The sequence below is a fragment of the Myxine glutinosa genome, chromosome 14 (assembly GCF_964187855.1).
Source record: "Myxine glutinosa chromosome 14, kmMyxGlut1.1, whole genome shotgun sequence".
Classification (NCBI taxonomy): Eukaryota; Metazoa; Chordata; class Myxini; order Myxiniformes; family Myxinidae; genus Myxine; species Myxine glutinosa.
Window position 1 is genome coordinate 70,174,877 of NC_136274.1, and position 25,747 is coordinate 70,200,623.

Genomic DNA, 25,747 nt, shown 5'->3' on the forward strand with positions numbered 1-25,747 from the left:
CATATGTTTTATACCTCTCCCACCCCCACCCTTCCCATGCCTCCCCCCCAAAGCCCTCTCCCTCCCACAGTTCTCTCGATGTCTCCATGTCTCTCGGTCCCTGCTCTCAAATGTTGTGTTTGTGTCCTTCCCCCTCTCTCCCCATCTTGTCTACCGCTCCCGATGTTATTTGTTTTATGTGTCTGTTTGGCTTTCTGTGTGATTAATGTTCGCTCTTTCACGAGCCTCGATATTGTATACAAAAAAACAAAAAAAAACAACAAAAAAAAACAGTTAGAAGCTACCAGAGGTCCAACAGTTAGAAGCTACCAGAGGTCCAACAGTTACAAGCTACCAGAATGTGCAGATTTCAATATTGATGCATTTCAGCTCGTTTCAGTTTCAACATTTGTTCTCTGGTAAACAAGAGATATCCCTCAATTAAATACCTACAAATGTGAACTGTGGTTAGCTGGAAACATTGATATTTGGTGCACAGATATAGGCCAAGCACACCACAGCGACGAGGTGTCGGGAGACCAGTTCTCGGCAAAGGGAGACGGGCAAAGTAAGCATAGAGTGAAGAACAGGATACATAAGAGGAGAAACAGACGAGTGAAGAAGAGTCCAGGTAATGTAAGTCCAGGAAGGTGAATAGCAGGAGAGGCGATCCTCTGATGGTCACCTTTTTAAATATGTTAAGCATGACCACTACTACTACTACAACTACTTTTAAAGGACCCAATTATTTTGACCTTGTGTGGTCACCCGGGGATCGTTTTTAGCCAAAATGTGCACGAAATGTCTGGTTTGGCCCGGTGTTGAACGGAGCACATTTGGGTAGGAATTTCTGGTTTGTTCAGGGTGTCGATGATAGCCTGGTGTTGGCTTAGCGGTTCGGGTGTTGGCTTGCGATCCTGGGTTTGAATCTTGGTCGATCGCTGAATTAATGCCAGGGGGTGTTGACTCAGACCGTCATCCTTCTGAGGTCACAAATTGAGTACCAGATTGCTGGTAATTCCCTGTGTGTCGCAAGAGGCGACCAACAGGGTTGGCGGCAGGAAGGGCATCCGGCCACGGTGCCCAAAAAGGGGACCACGGTGGGCCAACCCCTGCTCTGCGGGGAAAAATAGCCTCTAAAGGTGGTTCTCAAGGTGGTTCAGGGTGTCGATGACGCAACGTCTTGGGGTCTTTCAACGTCCATCAGCTAATGCTTTCGGATGTGACGCCTGGCTTTACGCCCACCCGACAGACGGCACACTGTGTGATGCAACGCTCTGCCCGTGAAGCACCAATCGGACAGTTTGTATCATTGTCGGGCCGAGGATTTCACCCAGACTAGACAAGACAGAGCGTAAGTAAAGTGTGCTAGTCGTGCAGCACCTGTCGGACCAACTAAAGGGGGTCACATATGCAAGCAAATCCATTTCTCCATGAAGTCATGCAGCGAGGACAGCATCATATGCTGGGAGACCGATCGAAAAGTAGAAACCAGCAAGAGTGGAAACTTTATTCAAGTTAGGTACACAGACATAAGCCAACCACACTACATATGAAGATATGTACAAACGCTGCAATTCATTTACATGTAAGGAGGAATTAAACAAAACAGAAACTTAATTGTAATACGATTGAGATGAAAGCCGATGATGCTGCATTCAGAAGCATGAGGAAGTGTAAACTAATCAAGCAAAGAAGAAAAACGGACAGACAAAACAAAATTCAAACGTGCACGAACACTACTGTAAATCAAACACAACCACCGAGGCCGATTTAGCCACAAGTATAGATGCTCTTCCAGTTAGTAAACTGGAAAAAAGAAAGAATAAAATAAAATAAAAAGGAACCGCGACAGAGAAATGCCACCTGGACGACAGCAACGTGTGGATGTGGTTGCACATTTTGCGTTCACTTCCTCATAAGGTATGCTTGCCCGGATATGTGCAGTCATTTTACAAAGCAGCAGAGATTGCGACATTCAAACCCACTTCGGATTATAACCACGACCGATTCCATGCATATTATCCAGTGTAACTACTGCGTTGGAAAAATGCCATTAGGAAAAGCTTACTCGATCGAGGGGGCAAAACACATGGCTGGCAGGCGGGTCGCTGTGGGCATGTTCCGGCCTTTTGTGTGGACGTCCACGAGGTCGGTGCCTAATTACATACATTCTGTCCTGGGAAAGGTTCGTTAATTTACAAGGAAGGTCTCGTCGTAGTGCGTGCCGTGGAATATCTGTGGGAATATTTACACCGGTCTCGATCGCACGCGCAAAGCAGACGAGACGCCATTGAGACGAGAGTACAGCACTGAAAAGAAATCAAGTGTAACTCGTATCTACAGTTGTGGCCAAAAATATTGACACCCTTGCACTTTTTTCAAATAACTCACAATTTTCTCTAAAAATAAGTTGAAATTGACAAAAGTATTTGCTCTCCACAATTCTTGATTTCACTGTTAATATTACAGAAACTTTGTTTTTGATTCAGAACTTCATATATCCTTTTAAATCAGAAAATAAAAAGTAACGGCATTGACAAAATTATTGACACCCTAGACTTAATATTTGGAAGCACAGATTTTGGACAATATAACTGTAGTCGAGCGCTTCATACAGCTATGAATGAGCTTCCTACACCTCTCAACTGGCAGTTTGGCCTACTCTTCTTGTGAAAACTGTTCCAGTTCTCCCAGATTTCAAGGGTGCCTTCTCCAAACTGCTGTTTTCAGATTCCCCAGGAGGTGTTCAATGGGATTTAGATCTGGACTCATTGCTGGTCACTTCAGAACAGTCCAGCATTTTGTCTTGAACCATTCCTGGGTGCTTTTTGAAGAGTGTTTGGGGTCATTGTCCTGCTGCAAGATCCATGACCTTCGACGGAGACCCAGCTTTCTGACACTGGGTTGAACATTGCATGCCAAACTCCCTTGGTAATCTCCCGATTTCATGATGTCATGCACACATTCAAGGCACCCAGTGCCAGAGGCAGCACAGCAACTCCAAAATATCACTGAACCTCCTCCATGTTTGACTGTAGGGAAGGTGTTCTTTTCTTTGAAGGCTTCATTATGTTTTCTGTAAACATAGACATGATGTGCTTTACCACAAAGCTCTAATTTGGTCTCATCTGTGCACAGGACATTCTCCCAGAAGGATTTTGGCTTATTCTCGTGTGTTTTGGCAAACTCCAGTCGGGCTTTCTTAGCAGTGGGGTCCTCCTGGGTCTCCTACCATAGGACCCCCTTTCATCGAGGTGGCGACGGATGGTGCGAGTTGAAACTGTCGTACCTTGTGTCTGAAGGTCAGCTTGAATCTGTTTGGCAGTTGATCAAGGTGCTTTCTCCACCATTCAAACAATCCTTCGCTGCAATCTTAGATCAAGTTTTCTCTTGAGGCCACATCCAGGGAGGTTGGCTACAGTGCCATGGGCCTTAAACCTCCTAATAACATTGCGCACGGTGGACACAGGAACATCAAGCTCTCTGGCGATGGACTTGTAGCCTTGAGATTGTCCATGCTTGGCTGCAATCTTGTCTGACCTCCTCAGACAATTCTCTGGTTTTCTTTCTTTTCTCCATGCTCATTACGGTGCATACAGTGACACAAAACAGCAGAATGACTCCTTTTCTCGATTCAAACTGGCTGAATGAGTGATTTTTTATATTGCAGGCACCTGCAACTCACCACAAGTGAGTTCAATTCCAAAGTAGAGGAGAATCACCTGCTTGAAATCGAATTATTTCTAACAACTTCTAAAAGGTGCCAATAATATTGTCCAGGCCATCTTAGGATTTCTGTGCAGAATAATCTAAGATTTAGTATTTTTTTTCACCTTTTTTTTGTTTTGTTCCACTGCAAACCAAAGAAATACATTTGTGGACACCAAAAGATTTTTTAAATTCAACAATGTTCTGGAAGAAATGGTGCATTCTTTGAGAAAAGAGCACGGGTGCCAATATTTTTGGGCACGACAGTATAAGAACGTAATAATGGCAAAGCATAGCGTACGAGCTCGACCTCCCGGTCTGCCGACAGCCGGGTTGCTGGACCAGGAACGACGTATACCAAATGCTGATGTGCCACGCTCGCAGCAACCTGGAGCCGGATGATTGGCGAGCACGCGGCACACACACGATCGGAGAGAACTTACTATCTGCTAAAAATGAAAGCACCCGTAGCATTTAGGGGAAGATCCACTCACAAAATTGAGATGCCTGTTACTCGTTCAGATTTCAAATGCATTTCAATCATAACATCCACTGAGAGGCAAGCGAATGCACCAATTCCGGTTGCAGAGATACCGTTCATACAGCCGCGTGCCATATTTCAGAAGGAGCACAATCAACGCGGTAAACGCGGTAATTCACTCCACCGGTTTGTATCTACAATGTGGAAATGAGAACGAACGCTTCATCAGGACCGGTCCCCCGAAATGCACAACAAGCCCGAACGACAATGGCTTTCGGAGAACGCGATACCGTCGTATCCGATTACGTTTGCCAACGAGACAGTCCTCAGTGTCAATGAAGAAAGTCATCGGGTTGTAACGTGTTATAATGACATTATAAAATAACCAGGCCAACATCATCGGAGACATCTAAACACAAGGTGAAGCAAATGGCAGCTCATGATGGACTCTCCATCGCACAACGGCCTCCTGTGCATGACCGATTGCAAGTTGCACGGCCGGTGCTTTGCCGGTGCGGAGGCAGTAGAATGAGTGAGTGTTCATTAAACCCAAAAAGAGTTTGGGATAAGACGCTCTCGTCATAAAATGAGAGGGTACATTTCTCTAACTCTTCAAGAGTTGTAGAAAGTATCAACTCAAGTGGTCATTGCGAGTGAGCGAGTCGGCTTTGATATCTAACCGTCTGAACAACTGTTTGTTTCTTGATGATCGCCCCCAACAAATACCGTCACACGGCCGTGCCAAAGCGACCGGCACTTTGAGGGTTGCTCTGGCTTCGGATCACTCGGAGCTCAGGTGGCACCAAAGTCTCGGCTCCGTTCAAACCATTCGAGTCCCTGCTCACATGGACTTCAGCGATGAGGGATGCCACGCCACCTTCGGAAAGCGAGGGGCAGACTCTCATCTCGTTTTCCACGCCAAACTCCTGTGCCGCTACACGAGTCTGGTTGGCAGCAGAGCATGCATGCACGTCCCCATCTGTAAGATTTGGAAAGAAGTGAAAACATTTAGTAACCTCAAATTATACGCAACGAATAACACAATGGGCCGAATCAATTTCGGCCGTATGCATATTGGAGTCAGCTATGAGTTTGATTCTCTGAGAACTGCAGTTGTGCCGCTGATGCCAGGCTTCCTGAATGTGAGGGGGCAAGACATTGTAATTTGTTCAGCATCCTGGCGATAACTCACCTCCTCTTCACGGGGGAAAAAAACCGTGGGATCTTTAATATTCACCGATGCGACCAGTGTTGACAGACGGGTTCTCCGGCTTAACGTCCATTCCGCAGGACGGTGCACACATTGATGCAAAGACACGCCTACGGAAGTCGGGCCAATAATTTAAACCAAGGCTAGACGGAACAGATCAAAAGTAAGCGTAGCACATCTATATCGTCCTGTCGGACAATGAACCAACCGTATAATAAGCTCGACGCAACCGGGCCAAACTCCTCGTTTCACTTTACAGTGGCACAGGACAGGAAGTGTGACTCCGGATCATAGGAATGCCCTTTTCAACTGCATTGGAGATTATTGCAATGCTTATTGTGCAACATCAATTTTGAATCAAAGGAGCGAATATAAACTGGTTGCACGGAGAGGCCAAGCTATGAAAAAAAAAAAAGTGCGGTTTAGATAACTCACGTAAATTTCAAAATATTCCGTTGCATGTTTCCTGAAGCTCTTCCTCTCAAACCCCCTGTATAAAACCGTAAATTATCCTCCAGACGTCTGCCTTCTTGAGTGGAGTTTGTGCATCTCCAAATAAAATTGGCAAACGTTTCAACCCGAGTCCATTAAACAGTATGAACATCAAATGGTCAAAGTAAACCGTAGGTCAATCATACAAGCAGGTGGCCAATTTTAGCTTGAAGCCACCTGTTAGCAGCATGAAACACCACACTAACTCTGGGGCTGGAGAGGGGCTTACGGGGTCGTGCACACTCTCGCATGCCCTCGTTCGACACAAGAATTAGGATTATTATCCAGGCAGTGACACCAACTTTCAAGTCACCTGCGGTAATAGCAACACGAGACGAGGGGAGAAAAGCATCTCAACGGTCCTTCAGAAGTGAAGACCAATCGGCGGTGTAAACCTCTGGTGAATAAATCACTGTTTTACATTCATTCACGAGGGGGCACAAGTCGACAACATGCGAATTTACTTTGTACACAACTATCGAGGACGCCTCTTTGCGGTGGTTGTACCCCCCGATGCAAGTTGGGGACCAGGTCTTCCCCATTCTTCTCTGCTGCCCAGATTTGTCAGGGCAGAGCGGTCACGGTCATGGACCGACCCTCTATCTGTTTCTTATTCTTCTTTCCTCCTCTCTCTCTTTCCTCTCCTCTCCTCTCCTCTCCTCTCCTCTCCCATCACCTCCCCTTCCATCCCATCACCTCCCCTTCCATCCCATCCCATCCCTTTCCCTCTCCTCGACCTCTCTTACTCTCTCTAATTCTGTTGCGGCCCCGACTTCGTGAAAGTGGGGGCACACCATGCTGGATGTGGGGGATCCCTGGGTCGCACCCGGGAGATCAATTGGCCGTCTCCGTGCCGCGGGCTTGTTCGAGAGAACTGTCCGGGGCTATACTACTACAACAACAACAACAACAACAACAACAACAACAACAAAGTACATTACGATGTTTGTATGTATGATCGAGGCCTTGTCAATGCTTTCCTCTCATAACCAACTTCCATTTTCCAAACTCACATTCGTTGCCTTTTATCCATCCAGATACATGGCTGTTAGAGCTCATTCTGGTGAACCACGTTTCACCAAACGAATAAAACAGCCAAAGGGTTTGAAATTTCATTGCTTTGTAGAAAATGCTTACATTAAAAAAAAAAAAAACATACATATACATATATATATATATATATATATATATATATATATATATATATATATATATATATATATATATATATATATATATACATACATACATACATATACATACACATATATATATACATATACATATACATACATATATACATACACATATATATACATACATACATACATACACACACATATATATATATATTTTTATACACACACATACCAGTTACTATGCGATTTCATACCATCAGTGGTGAACTGCCATTTAGGTATCCCATCCAGCTATGCTGTACCTTAATGGGAGCGATAAGTACCATCTGCCACATGGCACATTATCTCTGGTATCCACTCATTATATGGAATCTCCTGGATGCAGCCGGGAGTAACCAATCCAAATATATCTTCAGTTCTCCAGGCAGAGTGTATGTACATGGCAGTGACGTCATTACGTGCGCTCATTGAAAGCTGGAGAACTGAAGATATATTTGGATATATAAATACATATACAGAATATGGTTTCCACAGTATGAGACCGCCACCCACAGTCAGCAGTGGATGTGATACCTCATTACAATACAACGCAAAAAAACACACACACACACACACACACACACACACACACACACACACACACACACACACACACACACACACACACACACACACACACACACACACACAGACGTACACACACACAGACGTACACACACACAGACGTACACACACACAGACGTACACACACACAGACGTACACACACACAGACGTACACACACACAGACGTACACACACACAGACGTACACACACACAGACGTACACACACACAGACGTACACACACACACACACACACACACACACACACACACACACACACACACACACACACACACACACACACAGACGTACACACACACACAGACGTACACACACACACACACACACACACACAGAGACGTACACACAGAGACGTACACACACACACACACACACAGAGACGTACACACACACACACACACACACAGACGTACACACACACAGACGTACACACACACAGACGTACACACACACAGACGTACACACACACAGACGTACACACACACACACACACACACACAATCGCTCTCCCTTGCTCATCTCTGAACTGCATTCTAATAGGCATACGTCATCTCCTGGTGGTGCCATTGCTGTGGTGTGTACACTTGCAATCTTTCCTCCCACATCTCTCCTCATTGATACCTGTGGGTATCTCACGGCTTTGTGTCACCCTGTACTATTAGATGTTTACATCGTGTTGTTACACCATACACCACCCACGTCTCTCCTCCTGGCTCAATCCGTTGTTACGACAGAGAATGCTTTATCTAGTGATGCATTTATAATCTAATGAGTTATTCATCGTCGTTGTGATTTGACTCAAGTAAATGTAGCACAATTAAAACGTTACCAAGTTAGTTTGGTTAAATGGAATTGTATAAATAACGAACAACATGCAATACAATTGAAAATGTTTCCTAATTGACGGAGGGAGAGAAGACATCATGTCGCTCTCCTCATTCCACCAGGTAAACCTGGAGTGTGTAGGTGTGTGTATGCCTCGCTCCATGTTCCTTACTAATCCGCCGTGATATATTCTGAGAACCCCGCGATTCCATTGATCCCTCAATCGGAACAAAAACACGAGGCTTTATGGAAAACTGGGCCACGTTCGCCAGCCATTGCTAAGCACAAGAAATCCAATCTGGGATTATGTCCTCCGGGTAAAGTTCTCCATATCCCATCATGGTGTAGAACTCAGGGTCCCATGCACACTCAATATAACATCACTGATCCTTTCAGTTATCAGGTCTGGCCTCTGCCAACGACTAACAAACTTATAGGAAATCTCCTTAGGCCTCTGCAAGCTACCGACTCAAAGCCAGTCTCCCGATTGAAAATTGTAAACCGCAAGTTTTCCTGCCAACTGCCTCCCCGATCTACCTGCTCCCCAGCGAATGTGGGTGACCGTTCCACACCGTCCTACATACATCTCCATTAGTGCGTTTGTACATTTTGTCTCCTCCTCTAGTGGTCTTCCATAAAGAACATCCAATGGTGGTCCTAATTCTCAACCAACCAATAAAAATTCTGGGATACAGTACAACTAGTGCTCTCATGAATGTGAATATATAAAAAGCAGAACATTCAACAATGCGACTCTGCTCTGAATGAGGATCGAATCAAACCCCAAAATGTACAAAGAACACCTCAAGCAGTGTTCGTACGACAGCTGGCGCCTCCTCATATGGTAACGAATGAGCCTCAAGGTAAAGCTACAGAGATCTTCTCAATGGGCCCACGTGAGATCCATCCCAGGGTCAATGTCAGGCCGGGTGACTCTCCGCAGGTGGTTTGTTAGGTCTTCCCAAGGGTCTGCAAGCGGGGTGCATGCAGGCCGCATAACATCACAATCCATGATTTCTAACGCCCAGTCCTGATAAAGCCGTTCCTTTTTGGTCCAAATAGCTACTAACTCGGAATTCACTTGCCCAGTCAAACATTCCACGGCCATGGCGACAGTGCACCGCTTCCCACGACTTTACACCTCTTCATGATTCCACATATTTCCATTGCAAAGTACGACAGCAAACAGAAAAGGAGAGCCTGCCTGATAACGATAAGTTCAATGTACAACATCACACGCCACAATTTGGCGATCTTAGCGAGTGCAATCACAATCTGGTGCCAATCAATTTTGGGGGGAACTCACAAGTATCCAATTTTGAAAAGAAAACATTTAAAAGAAGGCCTGAAAATATCTAAGGGAAAAAGTTTTTATTTCCATATTAGATGTTACAACTTTGATTTGACATTGAAATTATAATCGGCGTAAAAGTACCGTGCGAGCCCTTCACTGCAATCTTCAAACCTCCAATCTATCCTTCTGGTTTTCCGGCTCCGTTTTACAAAATTGCTCCACGAAACTAACAAACTTTCAATTGTTCATCTGCTTTCTCAATGCCATTGTCCATATCAGCAATCACACAAACAGTCTGGCCTTTCATACTCTCAATGCCAACTCTCATCCGTTCCTGCGTTTGCCGTGTTTCAACTTCCGCGCTCGTAATCCTCACGCCATATTCATTCCCTTCGAAATATCATCAGGTTTATTGGCCTCGACCCGCATCGCCATTACCTACATACATGCATGCCAACCTGTAGCAATCACTTCAACAATTAATAACTCAAATTTAGTCACCAACACCCAATTTGGCAGGTGAATTTCAAAATCCCACTACTGACACCGAATTGCAAAAGGAACTGAGGGGCAATGCCAAGTATGAGGTAGCCAAATGACAAATTCCGTCGAGATGATAAACTCAACAATTTGTACGGGAATAAAATGTGCAAAGAACGACAAGAAGAACCGGTTATGCAAAAGAACAAACACGAACACTTTTAAATCTAGCAACGGAAGTGGTAGATGTAGATGCAAGGGTTACACAGGGCATTTATACCAAAGTCTAGATCTTTAAATATCAAGATGCACCATGAACATTTGGACAACACATGGGAATCGAGAATGATTTGGGCCCTCGGCCTCGCTCCTTGAGAGTGAGCATCTCGATTTGTTCTGAGCACAGGTTCCTGAACAAAACGAAGGGAGATGAGGAGGGACTGAATGAAAAGAAAAAGGTTTAATCTCACAGTTCGAAGTGAGCGTACGTCCGAGAGCCAAACTAACACAGGGTGAACAAAGCAGCCCTTCACGGTTTCCAAGTCATCACAGGTTCCCCTCGAGGCAGGAACGGCACACCCGGTCCTCAAAATCCACCCTCAAGCTCAGGGACCCATTCCCATTTTTATCGCACAGTCACACAGAAGGCTGGAAAGGGTGGAAATGCGAATCGTTCGGTGGATGTGCGGAGTATCGTTGAGAGAGAGGAAGACAAATGATGAATTGCGAAAGATGATGGGTGCCTGTGATTGATGCTGTGAAGAGAAACAGGTTGAGATGGTTTGGTCATGTGTTGAGGAAGGATGAAAGTGACTGGTTGAGAAGAGTGATGGAAATGAATGTAGAAGGAAGTAGAGGACGGGGAAGACCGAGAAGGACTTGCCTATAGGTGGTGGAAGAAGAAATGCGGGCAAAGGGGTTAACAAGGGGAGATGCAGAAAATAGGGCAAAATGGAGAAGATTGTCCTGGGGACCGCAAGGCTAACTCCCGCTCTAGCAGGGAAAATGGCCTTAAAATGCATGTTGTTGTTGTAGTCACAGAGAATGGGAACGAGGTGGGCCTGCTTGGCAACAGGCAATGAGATAGCCCCGCAACACTATCCGTGCCCACACCATGCATGGGTGGAATCTTTTGTGAGCCCGGGTCCACTTTCTTACCTCGCGCTCACCCGGCTCAAGGTTAGCTCACATCTTCCACCCACGCTGTTCTGATTCGAACGTACACTTCATCCACCGACTGAGTTTAAATTTGTGATCCGTTGAGCCGGTAGCGTGTTTATATTCTCAACACTCATAGGGTTTGGGGGTAAATATATGAAAGACAGACAGGCAGGTCCAACACCATGACAATGCACACACCAATTTACAACTAAATATAATTCACTCCAAGGAGGTTCTGACTCATGCCGTCATTTTCTCTAAGTGCAATACATCGCTTGTGGCACAACTCTATAGTCTGGCATGCCCGCAGTGTGAGTAAACATCGTCCTGTACCAATTTTCAGTTTATATTCTTCCTTGTGAGCTCAAAGTTGAACTCGTCTGAGACAGTCACAATATGAAGCTCTCTGCCATTTTGGCAATTCTAGTCACAGTCGTTCGGCAGTCATTCTGCCAACAAACAAACACATGGACGCAACAGACGGGATGATCGCAATACTCTCATGCTCCCGGGGTCAGGTCATGATGGGGGTAACCAGATAATGGACATAATTGAACCCCACTCCCCGCACGAGAGAGAGTGGGGGGAGATGCTTGCGATGTTCGGCTCTACACGTGGCACAATGCAAATGGTGTACTGACCCCTGTGGAGAAGATTGTCATGGGGACCGCAAGGCTAACCCCCGCTCTAGCAGGGAAAATGGCCTTAAAATGCATGTTGTTTGTTTGTTTTGTACTGACCCCTGCTGGAGAGATGGGAGTTGCATACCAGCCACAGCATAAAATCCTATTTTTCCGACCTCCCCCATCATCCCTCCTCTCTGCCCCCCCCCCCTCCCCCCACTCCTCCTATCATTCCAGAGAGAGGGTGTTTCTAGCTATATGGAAAACTTTTTAGCTAAACCCCACCAAATTTTGCATTGTGCTCGAGGTACCTACTGTCAGGTAATGAGCATTGAATATACCCCCACCCCACAGGGTTCATGAGGGGGAGAGGAGGGGAAGCAAGTTGTTTATACAAATGTGCATCATATAGCACCACCCAATGGTGGTGGGAGGTAGCATTACAAGTCAGCTTGTGAAGTATACCTGGCAGAGTAAAAGTCCTTTACTGACCCCTGCCAAAGGGAGTGGGTATTACGCTCCTGTGGGGCATGGGTGTTTCTAATCATTAAAATTGACCAGAACCACACCCTGCGCAAACAACCTCCTTACATAAACATAACAACATAATATTTAACCAGACAGCAACTGCGGCATGACACGTTATCAGTAAGCATAATGCAATACAAAGAAAGTTTGCACCATGCATTCAAAGTTGAAACATACCCACATTGTCAGCCGGAAGAGGGGGGTTATTGACGGCAAGCTCATATGGAGGCGGGGGGTCATCAGGTGGTTGAAAGTCTGGAGACTTGTAAGCGGTGTAAGGCGGTGGAGGTTCAGCAAACTGGAATGCCTCGCCCTCGCCATCATCCGATAAGTGTAGTGGGGTGAAGCCTGTACCGAGAGACTCGGGTCCGTAGTCGAAGGCGTGGATACGGCCACGACCTAACCCCAAGTGGTGCACTGTGTGAGAGAATAAAAAGCAACGAACAATCCACCACTCAGCTGTCTGAACTAGTGTTAGGATTTTGAAATAAGAGACGATGCAAGATGGAGGTCATCTGCCACCCTGAAGCAATGCAAAAGGTCAATGGATTGACACAACACTCCAGTGGTAATGTACTTACAATTGGCCCCGATGAGAGACTCGATGTGCTCACGTCGCCGCTGCCGAAGACGATGCACCATGAACAGTAGGAGGGAAAGAATGAGGAAGGAAGAGATGCAGCTTACAATAAGACGCATGCCACTTGCCATCCCGTCCAAGAAGCTGCCACCGGCTGCACACATTAGAGGAGAAGTCGGTTCACACGAAACGTCAATAGAGTCGTGCCTGTCACCAAGGAAGCACTTCATTAGCTCAAATGAATCTCCACTCGGAATAAGAAAGAGAGACTCGACGAACCTGCCATATCAGCCATCTTTAGAATAAGAATTCCATCAAGTCATCGTCAAGTCAACGACACATTTTTGTGTCACACGTCATTGTTAGAAATTGATCATACGACTTGTTTAGGAACAATAGCCACATTGACAGGCGACAAAAAAGAACATTTATTACATTTTAAAACGACACTTCCAACAAAAAATGTGACAAAAAATGCAAAGGCAACATCTCAAAATGAAACACTTTCCACAGATGTCCCATGTGAAAGCACAAAGCAATTCCATACAAAATGGCTGCCGTCCACGCTGGGCGCGGGGGGGTTTGGACACACTTTTCCAAGGACCCCACGAGAATGTGCAGAACTTTCAGGAACTGTTTGGTAACCGTAGCTTTTGGCTTCTGAGACTCTCCTTCCTTTAGATAATTTGTTGCGGGACATTGCCTCTGCGATCCGGTGATCATCTGTTCACACTGGGTATACAGCCCGTCGCAAATGATTCAAAGTGAACACTACCGTAGTCAAGTTTGCATGCTATGGTATCTCCACATCCGTCACCCTGTTCTTCCATGCAATCCAGTGAATTTGTTTCAGGTGCCATGGGGCAGGTGTAGAGCGTTGGGATCTCAATGGCATATCATAGTGCTGAGAACAAAACTTTCCAGTAAACTTTGGATTTAGTGGCCATTTTGATTCCATGCAGAGACCAAACTTGCTTCCACAGTCCACTGAAAGCTATGAAGCCTCCCTGAATGTGGTTATCTATTACCGCATCGACAGTTGTCTGGTGTGACTGTGCTGCCAAGATATTGAAACCATATGACTGAATCAAGTGGTGTCAGCAGTGTAGACTTGTGGGCCATGGTAGGGCTCTCTGGGTGTCTGGTAACGAATCTCAGTTTTCTTTGTGTTAATTTTAAGGCCAAAGTGAGGGGCAAATGCTTCAAAGCAGTAAACAATTTCTCAAATGTCACCAAGATTCTAAACAAGAAGACGTCATGCAGAGCACGATACTTACAAAATCCACCAATTTGATCCATCAGATTGTCAATTTCATCAAGATTAAAATTGACGATCTTGATCAAAGCTCAGGTCAATAGGATGAAAAGTGATGATTTTTCAGATGAAAATGGATGATTTTAGAAGTTTGAACTTCAGTTGACCTTTGACCTCAAAATAGTTCATTTACCAATTCAGTGAGGCAATATGCAAATGCTGTTAAATTTTTAAGTCAATCGGATGAAAATGTATTTTGGAAGTTTGACCTTGGGTTGACCTTTTGACCTCAAAAATAGTTGGTTTCCCGATTTAGTGACTCAATGTGCAAATGCTGTTAAATTTTCAAGTCAATCAGATGAAAATTCATGGGTTTTCAGATGAAAATTGATGATTTTGGAAGTTTGACCTAGAGTTGACCTTTGATCTTTTGACCTCAAAAATAGTTGGTTTCCCAATTCAGTGAGGGACTACAAATACTGTTAAATTACAAATTAATGTTAAATACAAATGCTGTTAAATGTTCAAGTCCATCGGATGAAAAATCATAATTTTTCAGATGAAAATGGATGATTTTGGAAATTTGACCTTGAGTTGACCTTTGACCTTTTGACCTCAAAAAGTTGGTTTCCCTATTTAGTGACAATATACAAATGCTGCTCAATTTTCAAGTCAATCGGATTAAAAATGGCGATTTTAGAAATTTGACCTCCAGATGACCTTTGACCTCAAAATCAATAGGCTTCTCAATTGTGACGACCTCCACAATTTGTTGAAGTTTTGTGACGATCGGTTTAGAATTGTGACCTGTAGGCCGGTGACAGTCAGACAAACAAACAGACAAACAAGAAGAACGTCATGCGGAGCACGATACTTGCAAAATACGCCCACCCCAAGAAAAAAAATTCCATTGATACAGGAAATTGTCCATTTCATCAAGATTAAAATTGACAATCTTGATCAAAGCTCAGGTCAATCGGAAGAAAAGTGACGATTTTTCAGATGAAAAATGACGATTTTGGAAGGTTGACCTTTGACCTTTTGACCTCAAAAATAGTTGGTTTCCCTGTTTAGTGACTCAATGTGCAAATGCTGTTCAATTTTCAAGTCAATCGGATGAAAATCGACGGTTTTTCAGATAAAAAGTGATGATTTTGGAAGTTTGACCTTGAGTTGACCTTTGAAATTTTGACCTAAAAATAGTACCTTTCCCAATTTAGTGACTCGATATGCAAATGCTGTTCAATTTTCAAGTCGATCGGATTTAAAATGGCGATTTTAGAAATATGACCTCCAGATGACCTTTGACCTCAAAATCAATAGGCTTCTCAATTGGGACGACTTATACAACGTGGTGAAGTTTCGTGACAATCGCTTTAGAATTGTGACCTGTAGGCCGGTGACAAACAAACAGACAGAACCACAAGCGGAACCGACCAATATAATAACAAGAAAACGTCATGCTTAGCACGATACTTGTAAAATACGCCCTCCCCCAAAAGTTTACCATTGATACAGCAAATTGGCCATTTCATGAAGATTTAAATTTACAATCTTGATCAAAGCTCGGGTCAACAGGATGAAAAGTGACGATTTTAGAAATTTGGCCCATGTTGACCTTTTGGCCTATGTTGACCTCAAGAACACTTGGTGGTTGAAGTCAGTGACCAGATATGCAAGTCCTCTTCAAATTTCAAGTCAATTGGATGAAAATTGAGGATTTTAGAAATTTGGCCTATGTTGACCATTTGGCCTATGTTGACCTCAAAAATACTTGGTGGTTGAATTCAGTGACCAGATATGCAAGTGGTCTTCAAATTTCAAGTCAATTGGATGAAAATTGAGGATTTTAGAAATTTGGCCTATGTTGACCTTTTGGCCTATGTTCACCTAAAATATAATTTGTGGTTGAATTCAGTGACGAGATATGCAAGTCCTTTTCAAATTTCAAGTCAATTGGATGAAATTTGAGGATTTTAGAAATTTGGCCTATGTTGACCATTTGGCCTATGTTGACCTCAAGAATACTTGGTGGTTGAATTCAGTGACCAGATGTGCAAGTCCTCTCCAAATTTCAAGTCAATTGGATGAAAATTGAGGATTTTAGAAATTTGGCCTATGTTGACCATTTGGCCTATGTTGACCTCAAAAAGTATTGGTGGTTGAATTCAATGACCAGATATGCAAGTGGTCTTCAAATTTCAAGTCAATCGGATGAAAATTGAGGATTTTAGAAATTTAGCAAAGTTGGTGACCTTTGGCCTATGTTGACCTTTTGACCTATTGACCCCAAAAACAATAGGCTTCTGGCATTTGACCAACTCTACCACTTGGTGAAGTTTGGTGAAGATCGGTTGAAAATTGTGACCTGTAGGCCGGTGACAAACTAACAAACAGTCACAAACACAACCGACCAATATACTTGAAAAATCTTCGATTTTGCAAGTAACAAGAGGACGTCATGCGTAGCACGATACTTGCAAAATCCGCCCTCCCCCAAAAGTTTTCCAATGATACAGGATGGCCTATGTTGACCTTTTGGCCTATGGTGACCTCAAAAATACTTGGTGGTTGAATTCAGTAACCAGATATGCAAGTCCTCTTCAAATTTCACATCAATTAGATGAAAATTTAGGATTTTAGAAATGTGGCCTATGTTGACCTTTTGGCCGATGTTGACCTCAAATATACTTGGTGGTTAAATTCAGTGACGAGATATGCAAGTCCTCTTCAAATTTCAAGTCAATCGGATGAAAATTGAGGATTTTAGAAATTTGGCCTATGTTGACCATTTGGCCTATGTTGACCTTTTGGCCTATGTTGACCTTTTGGCCTATGTTGACATCAAATATAGTTTGTGGTTGAATTCAGTGACCAGATATGCAAGTCCTCTTCAAATTTCAAGTCAATTGGATGAAAATTGAGGATTTTAGAAATTTGGCCTATGTTGACCTTTTGGCCTATGTTGACCTCAAAGGTACTTGGTGGTTGAATTCAGTGACCAGATATGCAAGTCCTCTTCAAATTTCAAGTCAATTGGTTGAAAATTGAGGATTTTAGAAATTTGCCCTATGTTGACCATTTGGCCTATGTTGACCTCAAGAATACTTGGTGGTTGAATTCAGTGACCAGATGTGCAAGTCCTCTCCAAATTTCAAGTCAATTGGATGAAAATTGAGGATTTTAGAAATTTGGCCTATGTTGACCTTTTGGCCTATGTTGACCTTTTGGCCTATGTTGACATCAAATATAGTTTGTGGTTGAATTCAGTGACCAGATATGCAAGTCCTCTTCAAATTTCAAGTCAATTGGATGAAAATTGAGGATTTTAGAAATTTGGCCTATGTTGACCTTTTGGCCTATGTTGACCTCAAAGGTACTTGGTGGTTGAATTCAGTGACCAGATATGCAAGTCCTCTTCAAATTTCAAGTCAATTGGTTGAAAATTGAGGATTTTAGAAATTTGCCCTATGTGTTTTTTTTTTTTTTTTTTTTTTTTTTTTTTTTTTGTATACAAGATCGAGGCTCGTGAAAGAGCGAACATTAATCACACAGAAAGACAAACCGACACATAAAACATATAACATAGGGAGCGGTAGACAAGATGGGGAGAGAGGGGGAAGGACACAAACACAACATTTGAGAGCAGGGACCGAGAGACATGGAGACATCGAGAGATCTGAGAGAGGGCGAGGGCTTTTGGGGGGGGGGGGGGGGCGTGGGAAGGGGGCGGTGGGAGAGGTATAAAACATATGGACACTGCCAGGACTTCCAGGAAAGAAGTTGGAATTTCAAACAAGGTGGATCTGGGGTGAATTAGCGGGGGTAGAAAAGATCAAGGTTTTGGATGGGGGAAGATAAGAGATGGTGGTGAACAGCTGTTTTAAAGACCTGGAGGGAGGAGTGGGATTGAAGGGAGTGAGGGAGTTTGTTCCAGAGGCGGGAGAAAAGAGGAATGAAAGAGTGAAGGTGAGCAGAGAGCCGAGATTTCGGCAGTTTAACCATCAGAGGGTTGCTGGCAGATCTTGTGCGACCTGTAGGAATATTTGGGGGACAGAGCACAGAGAGAGCTGGGGGTGCAAGGCCGGAGAGGAGTCGGTAGAAGACAGAAAGACCACCTACCTGCCTGCGGTGAGTGAGTGAAAGGCCCTCAGAGATAGCTTCATCACGGGAGATTCCAATAATTCTGAAAGCTTTGGTTTCAACAGCGTGAAGCCGAGCTAGGTGTGAGGCAGGAGCACCGGCCCATAGGGGAGAACAGTATTCCATTGAGCTGCGGATGAAAGCCTTGTATGTGGTGAGGAGCTCAGGTGTGCCGAGGAAGGACTTCGCACGACGGAGGATGCCCAGTCGGCGACTGGCCTTGGAGGCCAGCTTGGAAATGTGGTTTTCCCAAGAAAGATCATGGCAGATAGTGAGACCCAAAATCTTGAGCGACAGAACTTCTTGGAGAGGATTGTTGAGAAAGTAGATGGGAGGGTTGTCCAGTCGATCTTTTCGGAGAGACATAGTAAGAGTGTGAGATTTGTCAGGATTGAAAGACATGTTCCACTTGTTTGACCAGTCTGTGATTTTGTCCAGGTCTTCAGAGAGTGAGGAGGCAGCAGACTGCCGATCTGAGGGAAGAGGAATGGAGCGGCAGAGAGTGGAGTCATCAGCAAAGAGATAGAGAGGATTTTCGAGAGAGTCAGAGAGATCATTGATGAAGACCAGAAAAAGCACCGGGCCCAGAACACTGCCTTGGGGAACTCCAGCCTGAACAGGAAGAGGAGATGAGAGAAACCCATTCAGGGCCACACGTTGACGACGACTAGAGAGGAAGTCCGCCAGCCATGCGTGGAGATTTCCATGGATACCAAAGGAGGAGAGTTTGGTGAGCAGAGCGGGGTGCCAGACCGTGTCGAAGGCACGTGATATGTCGAGGGAGACAGCTCTAATTTCCTGTTTGGCATTGAGGACCTCCATCCATTGTTGAGACAGCAGAAGCAGCATGTCCAGAGTAGAGTGACCTGGTCTGAAACCAAATTGATGATCAGAGATCAAGCCATTGGAGAAGAGGAAAGATTTCATATCCGAAGCAATGATGGATTCCATGACTTTGCTGATAATTGGGAGAAGGCTGATTGGTCTGTAGTTGCTAGGATCTGTTTTTGCACCTTTTTTGTGCAAAGTTTCCGGTCTTGCTGGCGAGGGCTCGTTTTTTTCGCAGCTCCACACGCTCTCCATCGAAATCGAAGTTAAGTAATTGTTCCCATTTGTATTTTCGTTATAACTGTATTTCTTTTATGGTGTATGTACGTATATTGTCCCGACAAAGATTTTCGGTGCAAATCTTTCATACCTGTATTGAAAATCGTGTTAATTCGTGTCGTCTTGAGGCCTTGTACAGTGTACACTGTACAACCTTGAGGCTTTGTTTTTCTCTCAGCGCCTGTCGTTTGTGATCCAATAACTTTCGTTCTCTGTTTTCGCAGTCTTTCCACCCCAAAGCCTACTTCCTTATGTAAATCTCAACTCAAAAAAAAAAAAAAAAAAAAAAAAAATAAAGAAGACATTACCTTCTCTGTGCTCATTCGTTTATTCATTCTTATTCGTTCGTTCGTTCTTCGACCACGTGTTTCTCCCCCATTTCCCCAGATAGATTGTCAAATTTCAACTCGTTATTTTATCGTCCATGCGATATTGTTTGATTATAGTTAGTTTTGGTTTGAATTTCCTGTAACTCGTAATTAATTAATCGTGTTCTGCTCCTCGTGTGTGGCCTTGTAGTTGTACCCCCGTCGGTGTTTTGTTAACTTAAGCGTGTTTTGCTTGGCTCTTGGTTTTTTCCCTTCTACCCCGAACATAATACTGTCTAACGTTCTAAATCCCCCCCCCCCCAAAAAAAACCAAAAAAACAAAAACATTTATTTTATTTTCTCCACGTGTACTGTTGTCTCATCCTGTATTTTCTGTCCAGGTGTGCTGTTCGCCCCACCCCCATTATCTCCTTGCCATCCACCGTTTGCCCTGTTCACGTGACTCGTGGTGGTCCCTCTCGGCTCTCCCCCCGTTGGTATTTTTGTGCATATAAGATTGTTCATAGTTCTGTTTAAATATTATTTAAATATGTTTAACCTCTCCCCTTCTGTGTTTTATTCAGTGGTATATTACAACACGCTGTTTTTCTTCCTATTTAAAAGGCTTTTCTCAATTTCCTCTCCAACTCATTCCACTTCAAAAAAAGAAATTCAATATCTTATACGTCTCCCTCACTACATGGTCTAAATTCACATTCATTCCATCCCTCCTCCATCGTTCTGAATCGGATTGCTAACTTGAAAATCACAACAAACCCAATTTGTTATCAATGTTCGTCTTTCATTAATCATCCACTTTCTAAACTCCCCTCTTGCCCCTCCCATCCAAATCCCCCCCCTTGCACCTACACTCCGAAACTTCCCCCTTGCCCCTCCACTCCTAAACTCCCCCCTTGCCCCTCCACTCCTGAACTCCCCCCTTGCCCTTCCCCTCCTAAACTCCCCCTTTGCCCCTCCCCTCCTAATCCCCCCCCTTGCCCCTCCACTCCTGATCTCCCCCCTTTCCCCTTCCCTCCAAAACTCCCCCCTTACCCCTCCCCTCCTAAACTCCCCCCTCACTCCTCCCCTTCAAAACTCCCCCCCAATCCCTCCCATTCAATTCTCCCCCCATACCATTCCTCTCCAATTCTCTCTCCTCCCCCCTCCTCCTCCAAGCTGCCTCCTCCCCACTTCGTCTCCCTTCTATCTCATACCTCCACCCCCCCAAACCTTCTACTTTCCTCTGCCCCCCCTCAAACAACCCCTCACTGTGCCGCATCCCTTCACCATCAAACCTTTCATCCTCCTCATCCTTCCCTTTCTTGGAACTCTTCTGCAACATCTGAAACACTATCAACTGCTCTCCCTACCTCCCCCTCTCATCCTTCATCTTACCCTACTCCTCCCCTCCCCTGTCCTGTACCCGATGCTCCCCCTCTCTCTTCATTAACGGTATGGACCTCAAACATCCGGGGCCTTCGCTCAAACCTGACAGATCTCTCCATACAGGTTGCTTCTGAAAATCCAGACTTGATCTGCTTAACAGAGACTTTCCTCCTTCAAGATGTCTCTGATTCCTTAATATCTCTTCCTGGTTACTCCCTCCTCCGGTATGATAGACCTGAGCCTCGGCCTGGTGGTGGGGTGGCTATCTTTGTCAAAAACTCTCTTCCTCACTCTCCTTGCACTGCTCTCTTTCCTCCTCACCCGCAGGAGTACCTCTGGTTACGGCTTCCTCTCCGCTCCCACCTTTTGTTCATATGTGTTCTGTACCGTCCCCCAAACAGTGATGACTCCATCTACATTTCAATGTCTGACAACATGGACCAACTTCTATCCACTCATCCCAACTCTCTCTTCCTCATATGTGGTGACTTCAACTGTCATCATGCCACCTGGTTGGGTGTGGGTTCCTCTCTCACCAGTCATGGCACCTCAGCAAAGGACTTCTGTGACTCACTGGGATTGACACAATCTGTCAATTTCCCGACCCGGATCTCAGCCAATGGAGTATCTTCTCTTCTAGACTTGGTTATGACAAACTTCCCTGCTAATGTCTGCTGCTCTTCTTCTGCTCCAATCGGTTCTTCTGATCATGTGCTTGTCAAAGTGGACATCTCTCTGGCCATTCTCAGAGAGCCTCCTCAGCGTCGACGAGTCTGGCATTTCACTCAGGCCGACTGGGACGGTCTTCAAGCAGCCATCAATCGTCTGGATTGGTCTCCCATCTCCACTGCCTCTGACATCAATTCTTCCTGGGAATTCTTCCAAAGCAAACTGATCTCTCTCATGCACAGATTTATCCCATCTCGCCTTCAATTGTCTTACCCTTCCTCCCGTCCATGGTACACTGAATCTTGTGGTGAGGCAGTTGCCCTGAAACAACTTGCCTTTGCCTCTTGGAAGGCTAATCCAACTGAAGGAAATCTCAGTTCCTTCCACCAAGCTCGGAACAAGTGTGTGTCTACCCTCAGGAGTGCCAGGAAGCAATATCTCTCCTCACTCAAGAATGAACTCTCAAACCTGTCTCCTTCCTCCAAATCCTGGTGGCGTCTGGTCAAATCCGTTTCTGGTGTTTGTTCCCCCTCCATCCCCTCCCTTACCTCAAATGGCCACACAGTTGACATCGCACGTGACAAAGCCGAATGCCTCAACTCTGTGTTCGCCTCGAAATCCTTAGTCCCAAACCCATCTCTCTCTGTTCCCACCTTTCCCAGTCGAACCCAACTGCTCCTGGACTCTGTGTCCTTCTCTCCTGACAAGGTGGAGGAGTTTTTGTCAAACCTCGACTCTGATTCTGCAACTGGACCAGACGGCATCAGCCCACGGGTCCTAAAATCCTGCTCTGCCGCTCTATCTCACCCTCTCTCTGTTCTTTTCACCCTATCTTTTGCTCAAGGTCATCTGCCAGCATCCTGGAAATCAGCTAACATTACCGCTTTACACAAAAAAGGTTCAAAAACAGATCCTTGCAACTACAGACCAATCAGCCTGCTCCCAATTATCAGCAAAGTCATGGAATCCATCATTGCTTCGGATATGAAATCTTTCCTCTTCTCCAATGGCTTGATCTCTGATCATCAATTTGGTTTCAGACCAGGTCACTCTACTCTGGACATGCTGCTTCTGCTGTCTCAACAATGGATGGAGGTCCTCAATGCCAAACAGGAAATCAGAGCTGTCTCCCTTGACATATCACGGGCCTTTGATACGGTCTGCTCACCAAACTCTCCTCCTATGGTATCCATGGAAATCTCCATGCATGGCTTGCGGACTTCCTCTCTGGTCGTAGTCAACGTGTGGCCCTGAATGGATTTCTCTCATCTCCCCTTCCTGTTCAGGCTGGAGTTCCCCAAGGAAGTGTGCTGGGCCCTGTGCTTTTTCTGGTCTTTATCAATGATCTCTCCGACTCTCTGGAAAATCCTCTCTATCTCTTTGCTGATGACTCCACTCTCTGCCGCTCCATTCCTCTTCCCTCAGATCGGCAGTCTGCAGCCTCCTCACTCTCTGAAGACCTGGACAAAATCACAGACTGGTCAAACAAGTGGAACATGTCTTTCAATCCTGACAAATCTCACTCTCTTACTATGTCTCTCCGAAAAGATCGACTGGACAACCCTCCCATCTACTTTCTCAACAATCCTCTCCAAGAAGTTCTGTCACTCAAGCTTTTGGGTCTCACTATCTGCCATGATCTTTCTTGGGAATACCACATTTCCAAGCTGGCCTCCAAAGCCAGTCGCCGACTGGGCATCCTCCGTCGTGCGAAGTCCTTCCTCGGCACACCTGAGCTCCTCACCACATACAAGGCTTTCATCCGCAGCTCAATGGAATACTGTTCTCCCCTATGGGCTGGTGCTCCTGCCTCACACCTGGCTCGGCTTCACGCTGTTGAATCCAAAGCTTTCAAAATCATTGGAATCTCCCGCGATGAAGCTATCTCTGAGGGCCTTTCACTCACTCACCGCAGGCAGGTAGGTGGCCTTTCTGTCTTCTACCGACTCCTCTCCGGCCTTGCTCCCCCAGCTCTCTCTGTGCTCTGTCCCCCAAATATTCCTACAGGTCGCACAAGATCTGCCTGCAACCCTCTGATGGTTAAACTGCTGAAATCTCGGCTCTCTGCTCACCTTCACTCTTTCATTCCTCTTTTCTCCCGCCTGTGGAACAAACTCCCACACTCCCTTCAATCCCTCTCCTCCCTCCAGGTCTTTAAAACAGCTGTTCACCACCATCTCTTATCTTCCCCCATCCATAACCTTGATCTTTTCTACCCCCACTAATTCACCCCAGATCCACCTTGTTTGAAATTCCAACTTCTTTCCTGGAAATCCTGGCAGTGTCCATATGTTTATACCTCTCCCACCCCCCCCCCCCCCCTTCACATGCCTCCCCCCCAAAGCCCTCTCCCTCCCACAGATCTCTCGATGTCTCCATGTCTCTCGGTCCCTGCTCTCAAATGTTGTGTTTGTGTCCTTCCCCCTCTCTCCCCATCTTGTCTACCACTCCCGATGTTATTTGTTTTATGTGTCTGTTTGTCTTTCTGTGTGATTAATGTTCGCTCTTTCACGAGCCTCGATCTTGTATACAAAAAAACAAAAAAAAAAAGCGGTGATGTTGGCTGATTTCCAAGCAGGGTTTGGTGTGGTTCCAAGCAGATGCAGTTGACCTTGAGCAAAAGAGAGGGTGAAGAGAACAGAGAGAGGGTGAGATAGAGCAGCAGAGCAGGATTTTAGGACCCGTGGGCTGATGCCGTCGGGTCCAGTTGCAGAATCAGAGTCGAGGGTTGACAGAAACTTTTCCACCTTGTCAGGAGGAAAGGACACGGAGTCCAGGAGCAGCAGGGTACGACTGGGTATGGTGGGTACAGAGAGGGATGGGTTTGGGACACAAGATTTAGAGGCAAACACAGAGTTGAGGCATTCAGCTTTTTCACGTGCGGAGTCAGCTGTGTAGCCGTTTGAGGTAAGGGAGGGGATGGAGGTGGAACAAACACCAGAAACGGATTTGACCAGACGCCACCAGGATTTGGAAGAGGGAGACAGATAAGAGAGTTCGGTCTTGAGAACGGAGAGATATTGTTTCCTGGCTCTCCTGAGGGTGGACACACACTTGTTTCGGGCTTTGTGAAAGGAAATGAGATTTCCTTCCGTTGGATTTGCTTTCCAGGAGACGAAGGCAAGTTGTTTCTGGGCAACAGCCTCACCACAAGATTCCGTGTACCATGGACGGGAGGAAGGGTATGACAACTGAAGACGAGATGGGATAAATCTGTGCATGAGAGAGAGCAATTTACTTTGGAAGAATTCCCAGGATGAGTTGATGTCAGAGGTGGTAGAGATGGGAGACCAGTCCAGATGATTGATGGCTGCTTGAAGACCGTGCCAGTTGGCCTGAGTGAAATGCCAGACTCGTCGACGCTGAGCAGGCTCCCTGAGGATGGTCAGAGAGATGTCCACTTTAACAAGGACATGATCAGATGATCCGATCGGAGCAGAAGAAGAGCAGCAGACATTTTCAGGGAAGTTAGTCATAACCAAGTCCAGAAGAGAAGATGTTCCGTTGACTGAGATCCGGGTCGGGAAATTGACAGATTGTGTCAGTCCCAGTGAGTCGCAGAAGTCCTTTGCTGAGGAGCCATGGCTGGTGAGAGAGGTACCCACACCCAGCCAACTGGCATGATGACAGTTGAAATCACCACATATGAGGAAGAGAGAGTTGGGATGAGTAGATAGAAGTTGGTCCATATCATCAGACAGCGAGATGTAGATGGAGTCATCACTGTTTGGTGGACGGTACAACACACATAT

At 45.4% G+C, this 25,747-nt stretch overlaps 1 protein-coding gene across 3 annotated transcripts in view; it reads right to left on the reverse strand.

Annotated features, from left to right (window-relative positions):
* Positions 1–1,475: 1,475 nt before the first annotated feature.
* DGCR2 (DiGeorge syndrome critical region gene 2) overlaps positions 1,476–25,747 on the reverse strand; it is a 92,890-nt gene continuing 68,618 nt past the window's right edge. For 2 of the 3 annotated variants that reach the window (XM_068136102.2, XM_068136104.2), the window contains 3 exons: positions 13,129–13,281; positions 12,725–12,964; positions 1,476–5,150 (listed from right to left, as the gene is read on the reverse strand). In XM_068136102.2, the coding sequence (XP_067992203.1) occupies positions 4,900–5,150; positions 12,725–12,964; positions 13,129–13,281 (644 nt within the window). In that variant the 3' untranslated portion in view covers positions 1,476–4,899. The remainder of the gene's footprint in view (positions 5,151–12,724; positions 12,965–13,128; positions 13,282–25,747) is intronic. The other variant, XM_068136103.2, reaches the window with a different exon arrangement.